Source organism: Brassica napus, chromosome A9, assembly GCF_020379485.1.
Source record: "Brassica napus cultivar Da-Ae chromosome A9, Da-Ae, whole genome shotgun sequence".
Classification (NCBI taxonomy): Eukaryota; Viridiplantae; Streptophyta; class Magnoliopsida; order Brassicales; family Brassicaceae; genus Brassica; species Brassica napus.
In genome coordinates this window covers 11,110,603-11,131,056 of record NC_063442.1, presented here as the reverse complement: position 1 = coordinate 11,131,056, position 20,454 = coordinate 11,110,603, and the positions used below count along the sequence as shown (strand labels likewise).

Genomic DNA, 20,454 nt, shown 5'->3' with positions numbered 1-20,454 from the left:
GTGGTCAATAAACTTGTCACGTGGATGGTACTTCTTCCTTCACATTAAAATTTTTTGGTTTCTCCGTGTCCATATTTTTTCTCAATTACGTTATCAATATATAATATATTCACCGGATAATTGTTGATGAAGAGGGTATAACCGGATCAGTTATGTCACAAATGTTAGATTCTTAATAATGTCAAAATCATTGCTAGATTTTTAATTATGTCTCCAAAATTGGCTATCTCACCAATAAGCCCTTAAATTAACATATAAATAATTGTAAAGTAAAAGAGATTCATGAGCAACTCTTCTTTGATAGCAGCTCCAAAAGTTATTAGAACATAAATTACATTTGTCTTTCAAGCTGTGGTTTATATTTTCAATAAAAAGAAAATAAAAAAAAATTATTATTTGAGATAGTGTTCTACTATTACTAATGCTCAAAATATCACAGATGCTGACAAAAATTTAAACTCAAAACCACTAGCATTAATTATCTATGAGAAAAAGAAAAAAAATCACTTTTCAAAACTGCTTATAAATACAAAATAAAAATATTGTTGTTAAAATATATATATACTATAGACTAATATTTCCAAAAATTTAATGATTGCACAAATAAATAAAAAAAGTAAAAGGGACAAGACAACAAATCCTACGTGTGAGGTGTCACCAGTGTCGTGCGAAGGTTTTTGGAAGCCCGAGGCGAGTTAAAAAAATTTGCATAATATGTTTTTTGAAAATATTTCTATTTAAATTCGAATTATATAAAATATATTTTTTTGAAGAAACATAGATATATATCTAATACTAAAAAGTTTTGATTTATTACCTAAACATTTTCTAAATTTTATGCACCAGACTTTTATAAACTAAAAACCAAACTATATATTCTTAGCGTTTTGGATTGAAATGTTGGTCGCTGTTAAAAAGCTAAATATTAGCGTTTAAATTAAATACATTAAACTATATATTCAAAATATTATAAATTTTTAATCAAATTCTATAAATATATAAAATAAATTGAATTCATAATATATACAAAGAAGACAAATGTGGATCAAATATTTGCAGTTAATTTGAAGTAGAATCTTTATAGTTTTATATAAAATATAGTAAAATTGATCACAAATTAGTTATTTTAAACAGAAGTCAAATTTAGAATCAAATAATAATAAAAATCTAACTAAAAGAATACATTAACTACCATGTAAATTTTTTTTTGTAATTAAGGGTCCTAAAAGTTTTATAAAAGTTGGGAGTCCTAGGTAAATGCCTTTTTTAATAGGCTGTAAGCACGGTTCTGGCAGTGTCACCACTAACATTTGAACACATATGATTTTAAGTGTCCCCTACTTTTCTCGTTGTGACTTGGTTACTTGGTTCGGTGTTCACCACCACGACTGCCTAACTAATCCAATAGACAAATAAATACAACATACCCCCAATATTTTCACAGTTGCATATATATATATATATATATATATATATATATATATTTGATAAATATAAAATATAATATTATTTAAATTTTGACTGAAATATAAAGATGACTTGTGGTAAAAAAAATAACTAGACAAATTAAACAACTATAACAGAATCGAGAACTCGAAAAATTAACTCAAAATTCAAAAGGTTAGAGACAATGAAACACCACTGATCCTAACAAGCCACATAAAGCATTAATATATCTAAAGCACTATAACTTTTTTTGCTACACTATTATTATCATATAAAAAATTTGATTTTACATATAATAAATCAAAGAAACGGCAACACCTTGGCAAAATTAAAATAAAAAACCAGGTGATATAAGTAAAGATAGACCACAGAGTGAGCAATCATTTCAGCCATAATTACAGTGACCATTCTCAAAATACTAAAACCCATAGTTTCTAAAATTTCTTTGAAATCAAACCTCCCGAACCTGCTAATGAAAATAAAGCTCAAATGCGTTGTCACACGACATAGATCTCTAATTCTCATTACAAATATTTGGTTATGTCCGGTTCCAGTAGACAGAATCCTAGAAAATTAGTCGATTGGGTATTGATCCAGTGGATACTCCCAGACTATTTAAAAAATTCAAGCTCAAAACCACAAATAATCTGAATAGAGTTCTCCCTCAACATCACAAACAAGAAACAATTACATTCATAGACACTTTTTGAGTTTGTATATCAACACTTCTCACTTGTCACATACTTTGTCCAAATACCAAAATACCCTTTACATATACAATTCACTCTCATCGTCTCTTTTCCAACTAAGGCACGTGCATCATTTAGATTTCAAATAGAAAAATCAAACCGAAGTGGTTAATGGTAGAGCTGTGGTTGATGGTGGAGAGCTTAGAGTAAAAGATTTATGGGTTTTCTCATTACATTTTTCACTTTAATATATATTTGTCATATAAATATTAATAATAAATTTCAGAAAAAACTAAATTCTCTTCTCAAATATATTACATATCGAATCTAATCTATTAAAATAGAGGTATTAAAAATCTACTATATAAATAATTCTAAATGAATATATTTTCTATAGTATAACTAAATAAATTTTAAAATGTATTGTATGCAAACTTTAGAAATTTAAAAAGTATTTTGAATGTGATTCTCTATTTAATTATTTCATATTATGAATTTATTGTAATGAGCTCGAAAAATATATTAGTACATGAAAACAATGAATAACAAAGTAAATTATGTATAAAACAATCATTATAAATTAATAATGAATAAAAAAACTAATCAATCAATTTATATAGTTATACAATATATAACACTAGAATGTTAATCATATATTTAAAATCTTAATATAATCTCAAAATTATATATTTATAAAATGAAAAAAAATACTTGGTGCAAATTAAACTCTAGTTAGATTCTTATAAGAGATTCATCTTTCAACTATTTGGCACAACCGTGTTCATCTAAGATAAACAAATAAAATATTTACCACCTACTCATGTCAAAAACCAAAATTTACAACCCTAATCATGTTAAAATAAATTGTTTACCACCCTAATCTATGTATCCTCTCATTGTTCATTACATGGCATGATGTGTTCACATTATTAAGAAAAATAACTCCAAATAAACATTGCAATTTACTAAAAAACGTTAAATAAGAAAAACGCAAGTGTTGCTTAAATTGTAAGGAAAAAAGTTTCCTAGCTACACGAAGTTTACACTATTATGGTGGAAACCATCCAATATATGAAAATGTGTCAACAAATACACGAAGTTTATGTTAATGTACGAAGTAAATAATAATATGGTGGCAACATCACCATCGGGTTTAATTGATTTTAAGCTAAGTTAATGAGGTCAATCTGTAATTTACTAAACTTAATAAACTTCATGATTTATTAAGTTTAATAAACTTAATTGATTTTATTAATAAACTTAGTAATTTAATAAACTTGAACTTAAAAAATTAATAATTTATTATACTTAATAAATTTATTAAACTTAATAAACTTAATATTTAATAAACTTAATGGTTTATTAATTTAATAAACTTAATTGATTTTATTAATAAACTTTGTAATTTAATAAACTTTAACTTAATAAACTTAATAATTTATTATACATAATAAATTTATTAAACTAAATAAACTTAATAATTTAATAAACTTAAACTTAATAAAGTTAATAAATTTATCAAACTTAATAAATTTATTAAACTTAATAAATTTAACAAATTTATTAAGTTTATTAAGTTTATTGAATGATTAAGTTTATTAAATGATTAAGTTTATTAATAAATGATTAATTTTATTAAGTTTATAAATAAATGATTAATTTTATTAAGTTTAATAAATTTATTAGTTTTTATATGTTTAATAAATTTATTAAGTTTATTAAGTAAGTATAATAAATTATTAAGTTTATTAACAAAATCAATTAAGTTTATTAAAATTAATAAATCATTAAGTTTATTAAGTTTAGTAAATTACGGATTGATCTCATTAACTTAGCTTAAAATCAATTAAATCCGATTATGATGTTGCCACCATATTATTATTTACTTCATATATGTGACATGTATTAACATAAACTTCGTGTAGTTGTTAACACATTCTCATACACTAGATGGTTTCCACCATATTATTGTTCAGCTGAGAAACTTTTTTCCAAATTGTAAATCCAAATGGGGGAAGTGAGACCAACATAATGGCTTTATAAGGAGATGCCGTGAACGCAGCGGATATGCGATAAGTATCAACAACTTGTCATCATTTTGATAAAACATTTGACTTCCTAATCCCCCAATAATTAACCAAAGAAAACATTTTTCACGAACTTTTTTCTTTTCTTTCTTCTATTTACTGATTATTGTTTGGAAGTAAAGAAGAAGAAGAAGTTCATCTTCCTCACCAAACTGTTTGTCTAGTTGTCTGTGTCTCCTTCTTCTTCTCTCTCTCTCCTCTCGTGAAAAAGGAACCACATTTCTCTCTAAAACTTTCTGGGTTTTTCCTTATTAGTTGATTTTTGTGGATCGTGTCTGCCAGATCCTGCCTGATTTTTTGGTCAGAGAGAGAGAGAGAGGAGAGAGAAAGACAGAAAGGAACCAGCTTTCTCTCTCTAAAAAGTTGTGATTTTTTGGAGATCAGAGAAGAGAGAGAGATGGGAGGTTGCGTGTCAACGCCTAAGAGCTGCGTAGGAGGGAGAGTAAGGTCAAGCAAGAGGAGAAAGAATCGGACAAGACGAAAGATTCATAAGAAGAGAGCTGTCTCTTCTTCTCGCTTATCTGACGGATCTCACCTTCCTTCCTTCAACAATCCCACCTTCCAAGGTCCCTCTCTCTTGATCTTGTTCTTGATTTCACGTTTTATCATCAATTCAGCTTCATGGGCTTATGCATCTCTCTCTTGCCTATCTCAAAGGCTTAACCTTTAAAGCCTTTGATCCATTCATTAGCTAACAATTTGTGATTAAAGATTGGAACTTTTTTGTTTAAATCAAACAGCAAGCGCTGATGAAGCATGGTTTGATTCCAACCTCGCCTTTGAAACAGACTGTGATGATGATTTTCACAGCGTTGAAGGTACAAAAAGGAACCTTCTTTAAACACCCTTAGGATATAGTTTACATGTTTTATTGCTTTCAGATGTGTTATCAGTAAAGGAAGCTGAGCGTATCTCAGTATCAAGCATGTCATCCGTGAAAGACTCCAACCTCGGAGGAGGCTCCGCTAGGAACTCTCTAAGCGTAGACGAAGCAGCCATCATCTCACTATCAAAGTCAGAGAGCGCTTTGACCGACGCTAAGCAGCCTGTTTACATAGACGAGATATCTTCAAACGTTGGCGATGACAGCTCGAGAAAAGACGAAGGGTTGCTGGAAAGCTGTGGGATTCTCCCCAGCAACTGTTTGCCTTGTCTTAACTCAACCGTTCCTTCTATTGAGAAGAGAAGGTCTCTAAGTTCTAGTCCTCCGGGTACGAGGAAGAAAGCTGCGCTTAAACTGTCTTTCAAGTGGAGAGAAGGTCACGCTACTGGTCCTTTATGTAAGTTATCAACTTTTGTAGATTCTCCATGGCATTTGATTCTGAAAGAAACTCACTTTTGTTTCTCTACAGTTTCTACGAAAATGCAGTTGCAGAGACCTGTGGCAGGTACTCAGGTTCCTTTCTGTCCGCTTGAAAAGAAGATGTTGGATTGTTGGTCTATCATTGAGCCAAGTAGCTTCCGTGTTCGTAGCAAAACTTATTTCAGGTAAATAAACATACAAAGAGAGCTTTCTTGTTTTGAGTACTGATGCAAAACTGAGATGATTTTGTTTTGTTTTGGTAGAGAAAAGAAGAAAGAGTTTGCTCCAAACTATGCTGCATATAATCCCTTTGGTGTTGATGTATTCTTATCGCAACGTAAAATAAACCATATAGCGCAATACGTGGAGCTTCCTGTTGTTAGTACAACCCCGACCAAGCTCCCATCTATCCTCGTTGTAAATGTTCAGGTACATTGTCTAAACCCTTCTTGAATTGGTGTTTCTTGTGGGTTTGTGTTTAACTTTGAATCCTCTTGTAGATTCCTTTGTATCCAGCTGCAATCTTTCAAGGTGAAACTGATGGAGAAGGGATGAACTTTGTTTTATACTTTAAACTTTCTGATAATTATTTAAAAGAGCTTCCACCTCATTTTCAAGAAAGCATTCAGGTAAACTTATCTCCCCACTTCTTGATTCTGTTCTTTTTTTTTCTTGATATGTGCTCTCATACACGTTTTTGAAATCTCTTTGTAGAGATTGATAGATGACGAGGTTGAGAAAGTAAGAGGCTTTGCTATGGATGCAAATGTGCCGTTTCGAGAGCGGTTAAAGATATTGGGGCGTGTTGCAAATGTGGATGATCTCCAGTTGAATGGTGCAGAGAAGAAGCTCATGAATGCTTATAATGAAAAGCCTGTGCTTTCTCGTCCTCAACATGAGTTTTATTCGGTATGTCACAACGAGTATCATACATAAGAAAATGCAAATGTTTTACAAACTAATTTTTGATGTTTTGATATTTGTAGGGTGAAAATTACTTTGAGATTGATATTGATATGCATAGATTCAGCTACATATCGAGGAAAGGGTTTGAAGCATTTTTAGATAGGCTCAAGAACTGTGTTCTTGATGTTGGACTCACCATTCAGGTAAATGAATTAATTACATTTTGTTGCTTTCTTTGAGGAAAGTTTGGTAATTTATAAAGGTTATTTAACTTGTGAAATCTCATTATGCAGGGGAATAAACCGGAGGAGTTACCGGAACAGATTCTGTGTTGCGTTCGGTTAAATGGGATTGATTACATGAATTATCATCAGTTAGCTCTTGGTCAAGAATTTCTATGACGAACATAAAGATTAGCTTTTTTAATTGTATTTTTCTTTATTTATTTTTGTCCCTTAAGAACACAAAGATCTAAGAGCTTGTTTTCGTTTTGAAGGAAAACCCAATAATGAAAAAAATTTGGCCATTTGATTTTCAATCCGTTGATGGAATATAAGCATATCTCTTGTGTGAGTGAGATCAAAACATTGCGAAAGAATCACACAATCTTGCGCTCTAGAAGACATAACACTAGTTGGATCCTATACTTGCAGTTAGTGATGGGAATATGATTCAAAATCTGCGAATTCTGCCCCGCTTGATCCACAGCATGGCCCGGAATATTTATAACAACTATATTTTGGATACGGAGCAAATGTGATATCCGCACTCACAAAATGAAAAAAGAAAAAAAAACACATATTTATCTGTATTATATAACTTATGCAATGCAATGATATATCAATTAACAATTATTTATATTAAAGAAAAAAAATATATTTTTTGATAAATTGGCGCAAATGGCCATAAAATATGTTTTTAACCAAATTAGCCAATAAAAGCTAAAGTGATGAAAATATATTTTATTAAAGAAATAAATGATAATAACATCAATTTATTAAAGACGTATATAAAATAAATAAATATTTAAATAAAATATTTTGGTTGTCCATTGATTCTATATGAACCAGTGGATCATAATAAGTTGTTGACATTTCTGTTAAAAATGTATATTTTTTAAATAAACCAGTAGATTGTAATAAATCATTGACTTTAGTTATGTGTTATTAAACATAAATTATATATTAAATAGGAAATTGGTTATTTATAAATAAATAATTGAAAAAAACTCTTACAATTCTTTTTGTTTACAATTTTAAAGAAATTAAAATTACTATTAAAGAATTTCTTATTAGTATTGAAGGATTGTTTTTTTTCTCTCTCTTCTAAATGTATTTTTAAGATCTGCAAAAAGGAAAATTAGAATTTAAAAGTGAAAATTACTTAAAAATATCTTTCTACAATTTTCATTTGTTTAGGGTTCAAAAAAAAAATTAATATTAAATAATTTATTTTTAGTATCGGTAGTATTTTTCATCATATTGTTTTTTTGTTTTAACTACCATTTTTCTTTCGTAAATATCGTTTTTTAATTCTTTTAAAAAGGAAAGTTAGGATTTTTAAAAAGGAATTTTCTTTCAAATATCCAGTTTTTTAAATCCTCTTTGTTTATGATTTTAATAGAGGAAAATTACTAGCAAATAATTTTATTGGATAATTATTATATATTTATGATAACAATTTTTATTTCATGCCATAATTTTGAATTTCTTATTATCATGTATATTGTAATGATGTCGATTAGTACTAGCAGCACACGATTTGAAACGGTAACGAACCGGAAGTGTAACAGTAATAAAAACACCTGTTACGTAATAATAAAATTATATTAAAAACAATTAATTAATATTTAACATTAGCGAACCGGGTAAGAAAGAAATCATGGTTGGCTGAGACTCGGTCGGATAACGCGAAGCAAAACCGGTTAACAAATCACAGCGGCGTCGGAAAGACGCTAGGCGTACGCTTGACGCACTTGAGAACGACGCAACCCACCTGCCACTTTATATATAATAACTCTGCTTTTTTACCTTCTTCCTCCCAAAAAACATTATATCCCGGCGAGTTTTCTCTCTCTATCCTTGTCATCGTATCCGTTGATTCCTCGTCGCACTTCACTTCAGGTTCGGTTCCCTATATCCCTCTCTGATTCGAGTTAGACCCCTAATTCGTGTCTCGTATTCGTGAGGCGTAGTTTTATGTTGTTGAAGTTAGGTTTCGATTAGTATCGGTTTGCTTCTAAATCGCATCTTGTAATGCTGCATTGTGTAATGTCGGTGTTCAGTTTTGAGTATTGTTTGTGTGTTTAATGGTTTGTGTAAACGGGCCACCTTCATGACTCTCTTTTGGTTCTGCTTATAATGATTCCTGATGTCTTTTGCTTTCTCTTGTACCAGCCTAGAAGAAACAGTCTACTTCGCTAATAAACATATATAACAAGATGTTTGGCGCATCTAATCGTAAGTCATCGTATCTCTTTACTCTGCTTTTCGTCCGTTTATAGCTTTTGCCATTCCAAACTTAACACGCTGTGTGTTTTTGTTTTACAGCTTTTGGACAGGGATCTAGCAGCAGCAGTCCTTTTGGGACCCAAACTCAATCTGTGTTTGGTCAGAACAACAACGCGTCTAGTAATAATCCCTTTGCGCCAAAGCCCTTTGGTGCTTCTAGTCCTTTTGGCGCGCAGACTGGTGGTTCTATGTTTGGAGGCACTTCAACCGGTGTGTTTGGTCAGGCTCAAGCTTCTTCCCCTTTTGGTGCTTCTAGTCCTTTTGGTGCGCAGACCGGTGGTTCTATGTTTGGAGGTACTTCAACCGGTGTGTTTGGTCAGGCTCAAGCTTCTTCCCCTTTTGGTGCTTCATCACAAGGGTTTGGGAGCTCTACTCCGAGCTTTGGAGCACCTTCTGCTCCTGCCTTTGGCAATTCTCCTTCACCTTTTGGTGGTAAGTATATCTATTGCCTTTGTTTTTTTGTGTGTGTGTGTCAATAATCTATTGCTTGTAACATTGATAGGAACTTACTTTCTCACACTAGGACTGACATTGTTAACTTATACTTTTGATACATGTTATTTTTTTCAAGCGTTTGATTGTCTGATACGTAAGTTTCTTCTGTTTTAGGCACTTCAACATTTGGACAGAATGGCTTCTCAACGCCTCAGTCAAGTCCTTTCGGAAGCACCACACAACAGTCACAGCCTGCTTTTGGAAACAGCACTTTCGGGTCATCTACACCCTTTGGTGCCTCCACCACTCCTGCCTTTGGCTCTACGAATACATCTGCCTTCGGCGCCTCAAGCACACCTGCCTTCGGCTCCACCAATACATCTGCCTTCGGTGCCTCAAGCACACCTGCATTTGGCGTGTCACCCACTCCTGCCTTTGGTAACTCTGGCACTGCATTTGGCAACAATGCTTTTGGTTCTGGAGGTGCTTCAGGTACACCTGGGTTTGGCGCTTCAACCACTCCTGCGTTTGGCGCTTCAACCACTCCTGCCTTTGGTTTTGGCTCCTCCCCAGCTTTCGGACAGACTACGCATTCTCCCTTTGGAGCTCAAGGTTCTCTTTTAGCTAGTATTATTCAGTTACAGAATTAGATTTGCAAATTCCTATTCAAAAGATGTTATGAATAATACTTACATACATGTTTTGTCTTGCAGGTTCTCAGTCTTCGAACTCAACAACCTTTGGAAATCAACAACAGGGTGGTAGTAGAATCATTCCATATACATCTACAATAGATGCAGAGTCTGGAACTGGAGCCCCTGGGAAGCTACAATCAATTTCTGCTATGACTGTCCACAAAGAAAAATGCCATGAGGAGCTCAGGTGGGAGGACTTCCAGCGGGGAGATAAAGGTAAAATAACAAATCCATTGTCTCACATTAGATGTTTGTATTTATGTTTCAGTATACTGATTTTCTTAATTCAATTTTCAGGTGGAAAACTTCCTGCGGGTCAAGCTAGTGTGTTCTCTCAGCCCACGAACCCTTTCGGCCAGACATCTACCAATCCTACAAATCCAACACACACCTTTCAAAGCACAATAGCCCCAAAACCAAACCCTTTCGGCCAGACATCTACAAACCCAAACCCTTTCGGCCAGACATCTACAAACCCAAACCCTTTCGGCCAGACATCTACAAATCCAACACAAGCCTTTCAAAGCACAATAGCCCCAAACCCAAACTCTTTCGGCCAAACAGCACCAACCCCCAGTCCTTTCGGCCAGACATCTGCAAACCCAACAACCGCCTTTCAAAGCACAATAACCCCAAACCCAAACCCTTTCGGCCAGACAGCACCAACCCCAAGCCCTTTCGGCCAGACATCTGCAAACCCAACAAACCCCTTTCAAAGCACACCAAACCCTTTCAGCCAGAACACTCCAGCAACTAACACAAATTTCTCGTCTCCTTTTGGCCAACCTACTACCCCATCCTTGTTTGGAACTTCATCAAATACCACACCCGGTTTTGCACCATCCTCTGGTTTTGCAGCAACCACTACGCAGCCATTTGGTCCATCAAACACTCCTTCATTTGCCTCTTCGTCAGTCTTCAATTCTTCTGGCTCCTCTCCGTCACTGTTTAGTTCGACTCCTGCACAAGGGTCAACTCCAGCATTTAGCAGTGGAAACTTTAACAACAGTCAGTCAGCTCAGCTGTTTAGCTCAAACCCCTCATTTGCACAGACTGGGTTTGGACAAAATACAAATACCCAACCTAGCATTTTCAGTACACCTTCCACTGGATTCCCAAACATGTCTACAAGCTTTCCATCAAGCATCGCTCCCTTAAGTCAAACAAAGGTAACTTATTTTTTTATAGCTCAACGTCTCTTTCACTTTTCTAACGTTGGTTTATTTGTTGTAGCCTTCTGGTCCGACACTCCAGCAATCAACTCAGCCAACTCAACCATCTTTCAGTTTCAACAACTCTGGTCAGACTCAAACAGCCGCTGCAGGTGGATTGTCATTTTGTCCAGTCAACTTCGGACAAGTGTAAGTACATGAGTTTCTCTCGACTCTTGTTTCTCCTTTTAGATTATTTTATTTACGGTTCATTCTCGTCTTTGTTTTGACAGGCCTGCTTCGCAACCAAACCCTGTAAGTAACCTCACTGCTACGCAACCAAACCCTGTTGCAAGCCCATTTGGAACGCTTCCTGCTGTGCCTCAGATTTCAATTGGTCAAGGTGGAAATTCACCTTCGATTCAGTATGGAATCTCCAGCTTGCCTGTAAGTTTATTGTGCTTTCCTTCAACACGAACAAACCAGCTTATAAGCAAAGACTCCATGTTACGAACACATATATTTTCTTTCTATCCAGGTCGTTGATAGACCTGCACCGGCCAGAGTGTCATCGCTCCTGACTTCTCGACATCTTTTGCAAAGACGGGTCATGCTGCCTGCAAGAAAGTACCGTGCTGGGGATGATAGTCCGAAGGTATGTTTACTGTTTTCTGAATCTCGCCTTGGTCTTTAATTAAACTGTAATCTTTATATTTTTGTTACTGAAGTTCTTTCTACATGTTTGTTTCAGGTTCCATTCTTCAGTGATGAAGAGAACTCCAATACACCTAGGGCTGATGCGTTTCTCACTCCAAGGGAAAACCCGAGAGCTTTGTTAATACGCTCACTTAAAAAGGAAACAGCAGCACCGCTGAAGGATGAGACGACCCCTCTGCAGGAGAATGGTAAGCTTGCTTTTTGACATTCATTGGCTTTAGTTTTAAATTGCAAAGAAGTGAGAGATCTATGCTACCTTTGTTTTTGAACACTCCGAGAATGCTTATACTCTTAACATGACCCACTTGACCGTTTTTACATGTGAATTTCAGGTAAGAGATCGAATGGGGTTATTACTAATGGAGCTAACAACGAGAGTAAGTATTCAATTTATGCGTATGTAACAAAACAGTGATTCATGTTTGTGCTTTTTTGAAACCATTGTCTGACTTGATTATGAATATCCGCAGATAAGAGTAATGGTGAAGTTCGTGATGCTCCTCCGGTAAAAGCCAATGAGACACATGAAAATCACGGAGGCGACAAGAACGGCGCAAAGAGTTCACCAAGTAGAGCAGAGGTCGAGTCATTGCTGCCAAAGCTGCATCACGCTGAGTATTTCACAGAGCCCCGGGTCCAAGAACTAGCTGCAAAGGAAAGGGCTAATCCTGGTTATACCGGACGGGTGAGGGACTTTGTTGTCGGGAGACACGGTTACGGCAGCATAAAGTTTCTAGGAGAGACGGATGTGCGTAAGCTCGACTTGGAAAAGTTGGTTCAGTTCAACAACAGGGAAGTGCTTGTGTACATGGACGAGAGCCAGAAACCTCCTGTTGGTCAGGGACTGAACAAGCCAGCGGAAGTAACGTTGCTCAACATAAAATGCATGGACAAGAAGAGCGGGAAGCAAGTGAAGGAAGGCCCGAGGGTGGAGAAGTATAAGGAAATGCTCAAGAGGAAAGCTGAAGAACAAGGAGCTGAGTTTGTGTCTTATGATGCTGTGAATGGCGAGTGGAAGTTTAAGGTCGAACATTTTTAGTTCTTACATGGTTGGAAACGACAACGACGTTAGATCTTTTCTACTCGTCTTTCTTACCGCAATCTCTATTTTATCAGAGTTTTTATTAGGAAAATATTTTAAGTTGGTTTTTGGATTGGTAATGGTGGCTGTGGTCTAGTGGCTGTGGAGATTTGAGGATTTTATTCTGTAAAACTGTTAAAAGTGTTTCTTTTTAACAAAATGAGAAAGTGTAATATTCAAAAATGGAAACACCGAAACAGCATCACCATTTCTCATGTTCATTTATGTTGTTTTCCCAGTATTTTCTATGGTCATACTTCACCCCTAAATGGCAGACCGATCCGAGTAAAGCTTATTCTCAAATCGTACCCGGTTCAGAAATGATCCCCGCTTCTATATATGCTTGTGTTATCTTCTTTCTGCGTATATTTTAAATAAGTGGTTACCATGTTCTACCTTTTAATATCATTAGACAGAAGGATTAAACAAGTGTGTTCTGAATCCCAATAAGCTTGACCACAACTGATATTGAAGTATAATCCATTATCCACTTTTTAACCAAAATGAAAATGACACATGGCAAGTAAGAAGTGGCTACAATACAATGCTTTCAGGATATTCTAACTAATTGATTCATACATCACAGTTAGTACAGCTGGTTATCCGTTGACGTGCAGTTACGTCTTCTAATCGGCATTTAGTAGAATTCTAACCCATGAAATCAGATCAAAAACCTTTGACATTAAGGACAAGAAACATCTAAACGAATCAGTTGGGTGAAAAGTGATTTGAGGAGGTGATTATTCTCCACAGTATTACTATTACCTTTTATTTTTATTTAGTGATATATGGAGAGGAAGGTTATTTGATCTTTTTTGTTGGGAATTTTTTTTATCTCACTAATGGTCATGTCTCTGTACAACTATCTGTGGAGTGTGGATTATATCCCCCAAGAAAATTTATTTTACTCTAATTCTTTCAAAAATATCTTCCAGTTTTTTGAACTCATGGACCCTCCTCCTCTAGTGACTCACTACTTTGGTTGTTACGCAGGAGACTTATGGCTGAGACACTTTTGTGGTTTGGAGTCGAGAAGCTCTGGGACCTCATTGTCCGAGAATCTGATCGGTTTCATGGAGTTAAAGAGCAATTTGATGAACTAAAAAGTGATCTGAATATGCTAAGGTGTTTTTTGGAAGATGCAGATGCCAAAAAACATGCAAGTGCAATGGTGAGAAACACAATGAAAGAGATCAAAGAAATTGTGCATGACGCAGAAGATATCGTCGAAACCTTTCTTCTAGAGGAAGAACTAGGAAATTCATGTGGCATCAGGAACAGTGCAAGGAAATTTTCATGTGGTGTATTTGAACGTAGGGGACTTGCTTTCAGTATAGAAGCCATAAGTAAGAGGATCTCTAAGGTGATCCGTGATATGCAAAGTCTTGGAGTTCAACAGGTCATTGTCCATGAAGAGTATATGCATTCTCTACAAGAAAAACAAAGGGAAATGCGACAAACATTTTCTAGCGACGATGAAAGCGTCCTTGTCGGGTTGGAGGAAAACGTGAAGAATGTTGTCGGCTATTTGATGGAGGAGGATAGTGTTCAGGTGGTTTCTATAACCGGGATGGGTGGTATTGGTAAAACCACCCTCGCAAGAGAAGTTTTTAATCATGAGATGATAAAATGTCATTTTGTAGGACTTGCGTGGGTATGTGTTTCCCAACAGTTTACAAGGAAGTATGTGTGGCAGACAATCTTGCGAAAACATAGGCCAGAATGTAAAGTCTCAGAGATGACAAACGACGAACTTCAAGAAAAACTCTTTCAAGTCCTTGAAACGCAAAAGGTTTTAATTGTCCTTGATGACATATGGAGAGAAGAAGATTGTGACATAATAAAAGCAATGTTTCCACGCAAAAAAGGTTACAATACATTATATAATTATTTATAACTTTAACATTTAACTAGATTTTGACCCGTGCAACCGCACGGGTGTTTGTTTTCACTTTTCTATACATAAATTATTGTTTTAGAACATAAGTGGTATATATTTTTAATGTTAATCATATACTTAAATATTTATATAACTATTTCAAATACAATAATTTTATAATTTACATGTTATAATTAATTAATTGCTTAAACCTTATGTATTTGCCACTTCTTATTATATATTTATCTTATTGTATTTGCATTTAATTATTAAGCAAATTAATATATTCATGAGAAAATATATTTAAAAAATATTTTGTATTTAATTTATGCTAAATTCTGACCGGTAATTCAAAACTGGATTTCTTTTTACCAATATTTTTATGCTTATTTATTTTAGATAATTTATTATTGTATATATAAAAGTGTAAGATATGTTAATTTTTAGACATGTATTATATATTTTGTTAATTTTAAGCCGTTCTATCATCATATTATATTTTAAATAAATAGTTTATATTTATGAAAATAAAATTTATAAATTTATCAATTGAATATAATTTTATCATATTTATTTTAGTATAATAATTATATTTTAACATGATCATGACTATAAAAGTAGACAAAATAGGATATGATTTATTTATTTTCATTTCTAAACGATAACTTAAAATACATTAAGTTATTGTTTAAACATTACACAGATTTATTAGAATTTTTAAAATATAATATATAAATATATATTATATTTAAAATGAAAATATATTATGATTAAAGTAGTTACAAAGATTTTATATTATTAACTTTAAAGAAATACATGTTAATTTTTATACATGTATTATATAGTTTGATAATGTTAACCCATCTTACCAACATATTAGATTTTATTTTTGAACATAAATATTTTATAATTGTGAAAATAAAATATATAAAATATATAAATTTAATACAATTTTATTATATTTAGCTCAATATAATAATTTTAATTTAATATGATTTATTATGATTATATAATAACTAAAATATTATAGATTTTTTTTTAGTTTTCATTTTATATAACTGAATATATTAATGTATAATAATATTTTAAACTAATTTTGAAATTAGTGAAAATATTTAAATATAATTTCGAAAATGAAGATTTTGTAAAAATCTTTTTAAACAGATTTGTTAGAATTTTAAAATAAATATATTTATATTTAAAATGAAAAGATATCAAAAGATACTATGATTAAAGTATTTTAAAAATTATATTTATTATTAGTCTGAATTAAAATATAGTATGAATTTCTATGAATAGGTCCATTAGGTCCATTTTTTAAAAAATCACACATGAATCAAGGTTGTAACTTCTGTTTTAATATATAAGATTTTTGGATAAGATTAGGAAGAGGAAAAACTAGAATGAGGTGTCGCATTACCAACATATAAATTCTAAGTATGTTGGTAAAAAGTAAAAACATATATATTTTACATAGGTTGGAAAGTTCTACTTACTTCTCGCAACGAGGGTGTCGCAGTGCGAGCAGATCCAAGTTGTTTTACCTTTAAACCAGATTGTCTAACTCTTGAAGAAAGCTGGATACTTTTCCGGAGGATAGCATTTCCTATAGAAAACACTAATGGTACGCTTTCTGAGACAGTTTAGTTAATTTGTGTTATAATCAAGGAAATTTTATTTGATTGATAATAATCCATCTTCTTTAATACTATCTGGCCAACAGTCTATCACTGACACACATTCATGTAAATTAACAATATGTTGATAATGTTGTGTAGAGTATAAGGTTGATGAAGAAATGGAAGAGATGGGAAAGCAGATGATAAAACATTGTGGAGGACTACCCTTGGCAGTAAAAGTGTTAGGAGGGCTGTTAGCTTCACAATACACATTGCGTGAGTGGAAAAGGATACATGAGAACATTAGATCTTACATTGTCGGAGGGACTAGCTTCGAGGAGAAGAACATCAATTCGGTTTACCATGTTTTGTATTTGAGCTTTGAAAAACTTCCTATTTATTTGAAGCACTGCTTCCTCTACTTAGCCCATTTTCCAGAAGACTATGCAATAGATGTAGGGAAACTATCTTATTATTGGGCTGCAGAGGGAATACCAAGGCCGAGGTATTACGATGGAGCAACCATCCAAGAGGTTGCAGATGGATTCATAGCCGAATTGGTGAAGAGAAACATGGTTATTTCTGAAAGAGACTTTCGTACTTCAAGATTTGAAACCTGTCAGTTACATGACATGATGAGAGAAGTTTGTTTGCATAAAGCTAGAGAAGAAAATTTCGTGCACATTGTTGATCTGGGTACCTCCATTGCAACATCTCAATCGCTTAGTTCCCGCTCGTCATACAGTCTTCTCACTTTGAATTTCATGTGGAGGAGTATATAATAAATCCAAAACTTAGATCTTTCTTGTTGACCCATAGTGCGGTCTTGCACTATTGGATGGCATCAAGTTTATGTTTTACTAGACTACAGTTTATGAGAGTCTTAGATCTCTCTGGAGCCAAGTTTGAAGGAGGGAAGTTACCCCCTGGCATTGGGAAGCTCATTCACTTGAGATATTTAAGTTTACACCGTGCATGGATATGTCATCTACCTTCTTCTATCCAAGATCTAAAGTTTCTGCTCTATTTGAGTCTTGATGTAGATTGTAGATATCAAGTTTACATGTCAGATTTCTTGAAGGAGTTACGAAAATTGAGGTACCTCAGTTTACCGAGGGAATTACAAGATGGGACAAAGTTGAAATTAGGTAATCTTATCAACTTAGAGAGACTTGGGAATTTCTCAACAAAGCATTGCAGTGTCACAGATCTTCACAGTATGACAAGCCTAAGGGGTCTCTCAATCATATTCAATGGTGATTGTACTCTTGAAGCTCTATCTTCATCTCTAGGTCAACTGAAACACCTGGAAAATTTTAATCTGAGATAATATGTAAGGTTTTACTGTGTTCTTTTGCTTTTATTTGGCATACATTTTATAAACTTCCCTGTGTCAAAAGTTGTTCTCTCTACTTATACACTAAATTTGGATTTTAATATCGGAAACAAAATCAAATGTTGTCATGTTTTTTCTTTTAACTGGTTTGAAATGGGACGAGTTTGTGATTATCCAGTATGTAGTAAGACTAATGTCTTGTTTTTGAGTTTAGATGTAATTTCTTCTCTCAGTTTTCTTCGATGTTTACCGGAAAGACAGATAAATGGCAATATATCACACAGACTATACATAGAATACTAAATATGTAATATTCTGCTTTCTGATATATATTGTGGTCCACGTGAAAAGACTTGAAAAGAATTGGGTTGACTAATATTTCTTTAAATTGCTCACTTACTTATCCAGAAATAACACCAAAATTAAATGTGTTTGAGTTTAAGTAGTAGAATGATGGATGGCATGTTGGGAAATTATTCACGATACCCTACAATTAAGGCAAAAGCAAAGAAGAATATCACATGGTAATTTTACAAAGTCAATAGACAAGTATTTTAAGAATCCAAAAATTAAACTTTTCAAACGCTAGACAGAATGTATTGAAATCAACCTTATGATTGCAACTCAACAATCAAGAACTCAAACTCAAACTCTTTTATTAATCTCAAAGCTCTAGAAACAATTCTCAAAAACTAAAGCTTGTAATCTCACAAGTTATGCAACAAGATTTGCATCTCCTTATATACTACATATAAGATCCTAAACTCATTAGGTAATATATCTTGTAGATAACTCTCAATCCATCTTTATCCTAATCTCATTAGGATGACTTCTAACTCAAGTTAACTTAACTCCAAGCTTAGGTTCAAAAATCTCCCCCTTAAGCTTGACATCCTCAATCTTCACATCTTGTACTCCAATGAAGTCTCTCATCTCTTTAAACTTAATCCTCCCAAGAGCTTTAGTCAAAATATCAGCCTTCTGCTCTTTTCCAGCTACATGGTTCACGGCTACAAGCCCTTCTTCAACACACTCTCTGATGAAATGAAACCGCTTATGTATATGCTTGCTTCTTCCATGAAAAACTGGATTCTTTGTCAAAGCAATTGCAGATTTGTTATCAATGCGGATCATTGCTTTCTCGGAATCCTTCACAATCTCTCCAAGAAGTTCTTGCAACCAAATAGCTTGTTTAGCAGCCTCTGTTGCTGCCATGAACTCAGCCTCACATGAAGAAAGGGCTACGATCTCCTGCTTAGTCGAACACCACGAGACCGGGCACTCGTTCAGATAAAATATGTGCCCAGTAGTGCTTCTACCATCATCTGGATCCACATTGTAGCTACTATCACTATATCCCACAAGTCCTTTCTCATTCTCTCGCTTATAGAATAAACCGAGGGAGCAACTACCCCGTAGATACCTGAGAACCTGCTTCAAGGCGGCTGCGTGTGATTCCTTAGGTTGCTGCATATAACGGCTCAGGACACCTACGCTGTAAGCAAGATCCGGACGTGTGTGTATTAAGTAACCAAGACATCCAATGTTTCTTCTAAACTCCTTCTCATTAGTATCTTTTTCTTCTATCGCTTTAGACATCTTCAAACTAGGATCCATTGGTACTTGAGCTGCGTGACTCTCATGCATCCCTGCTTCTTCTAATATTTTAATCGCATACCTTTCTTGCTTTAACACAATCCCAGCTGCAGACTGAATTACCTCAATCCCTAGGTAGTAGGTAAGCATTCCAAGATCAGTCATCTCGAATTTAGTCGCCATCTCAGTTTTAAAACATTGTATAACCTCCACATTTGAACCAGTAACTAAGAGATCATCCACATAAACAGCTACCAAGAGATCTTCCCCATTCGTTTTCTTTCTGAACAATGACGGTTCTTTGGAACACTTTTCGAAGTTCAGCTCCTTTAGTATTGACTTTAGCTTGATGTTCCAAGCCCTTGGAGCCTGCTTTAAGCCATAGAGAGCTTTGTGTAACCTGTAAACCTTATCTTCACGTCCCTTAACCTTAAAGCCTTCAGGTTGTGAGACGTATACCTCTTCTAACAAATCTCCATGAAGAAACGCCGTCTTAACGTCCAGATGATGAATCTCCCAACCATTGGATGCTGCCAAAGCAATGATCACTCGAACAGTTTCTATTCTAGCAACAGGAGCGAAGACCTCTTCATAGTCGACGCCATGACGCTGCACGTATCCTTTAGCCACAAGTCTGGCTTTGTACTTACTTATACTCCCATCTGCGTTGCGTTTCAGCTTAAAAACCCACTTTAATCCAATTGCTTTACTCCCCACAGGAAGTTCCACAAGCGTCCAAGTCTTATTCTTCTTTATAGAATTGATTTCATCCTCGCAAGCTTCTCTCCAGACTATCTCGCCTTTTGCCTCATTCCAGTCCCAAGGTTCTTCGTTAATGAGAAGAAGAAGCCTTTCTGTCTCAATAACTTCAGACATCAAAATGTAGTCATCCAAATAACCTGGTCTTGTACTAATACGCGTTGATCTTCTCGGAACTGTCTCAGTGTCCTCTGTTTCCTCTGTTTCGCTATCACCGCGATCACCATCTTCCTCTACCTCGTCTT

At 34.2% G+C, this 20,454-nt stretch overlaps 2 protein-coding genes and 1 pseudogene across 5 annotated transcripts; all 3 read left to right on the top strand.

Moving 5' to 3' along the window:
- The first annotated feature begins 4,209 nt into the window (after positions 1-4,209).
- Positions 4,210-6,962, top strand: LOC106434962. 3 transcript variants are annotated; one of them, XM_048739889.1, is made up of 10 exons: positions 4,210-4,788; positions 4,963-5,040; positions 5,104-5,502; positions 5,575-5,710; positions 5,789-5,954; positions 6,026-6,154; positions 6,240-6,434; positions 6,512-6,634; positions 6,725-6,851; positions 6,889-6,962. In XM_048739889.1, the coding sequence occupies exons 1-9, from the start codon at positions 4,620-4,622 to the stop codon at positions 6,830-6,832; spliced, it is 1,503 nt and encodes a 500-aa protein (XP_048595846.1). In that variant the 5' UTR covers positions 4,210-4,619; the 3' UTR covers positions 6,833-6,851; positions 6,889-6,962. The 3 variants fall into 3 exon arrangements, with proteins under 3 accessions (XP_048595846.1, XP_048595844.1, XP_048595847.1); XM_048739887.1 differs by having other exon boundaries at positions 6,725-6,962; XM_048739890.1 differs by having other exon boundaries at positions 4,226-4,788; positions 5,116-5,502; positions 6,725-6,962.
- Positions 6,963-8,314: 1,352 nt separating this feature from the next.
- On the top strand, positions 8,315-13,203 carry LOC106434979 (nuclear pore complex protein NUP98B). Of its 2 annotated transcripts, XM_048739885.1 has the most exons (13): positions 8,315-8,554; positions 8,828-8,890; positions 8,981-9,373; positions 9,551-9,988; positions 10,090-10,287; positions 10,369-10,432; positions 10,568-11,240; positions 11,305-11,432; positions 11,516-11,669; positions 11,761-11,877; positions 11,974-12,127; positions 12,272-12,316; positions 12,410-13,203. In XM_048739885.1, the coding sequence occupies exons 2-13, from the start codon at positions 8,872-8,874 to the stop codon at positions 12,976-12,978; spliced, it is 2,952 nt and encodes a 983-aa protein (XP_048595842.1). In that variant the 5' UTR covers positions 8,315-8,554; positions 8,828-8,871; the 3' UTR covers positions 12,979-13,203. The 2 variants fall into 2 exon arrangements, with proteins under 2 accessions (XP_048595842.1, XP_048595841.1); XM_048739884.1 differs by having other exon boundaries at positions 10,369-11,240.
- Positions 13,204-13,412: 209 nt separating this feature from the next.
- On the top strand, positions 13,413-17,947 carry LOC106434967 (annotated as a pseudogene).
- Positions 17,948-20,454: the final 2,507 nt, after the last annotated feature.

Bases quoted from the DNA above. Each gene is read 5' to 3' on its own strand.
- LOC106434962 (XM_048739889.1), top strand. From the start codon at position 4,620: ATGGGAGGTTGCGTGTCAACGCCTAAGAGCTGCGTAGGAGGGAGAGTA. The intron at 6,155-6,239 runs GTAAACTTATCT...ATCTCTTTGTAG, and splicing joins ATTTTCAAGAAAGCATTCAG to AGATTGATAGATGACGAGGT. The intron at 6,635-6,724 runs GTAAATGAATTA...CTCATTATGCAG, and splicing joins ATGTTGGACTCACCATTCAG to GGGAATAAACCGGAGGAGTT.
- LOC106434979 (XM_048739884.1), top strand. The intron at 10,288-10,368 runs GTAAAATAACAA...TTCAATTTTCAG, and splicing joins CTTCCAGCGGGGAGATAAAG to GTGGAAAACTTCCTGCGGGT. The intron at 12,128-12,271 runs GTAAGCTTGCTT...TGTGAATTTCAG, and splicing joins GACCCCTCTGCAGGAGAATG to GTAAGAGATCGAATGGGGTT.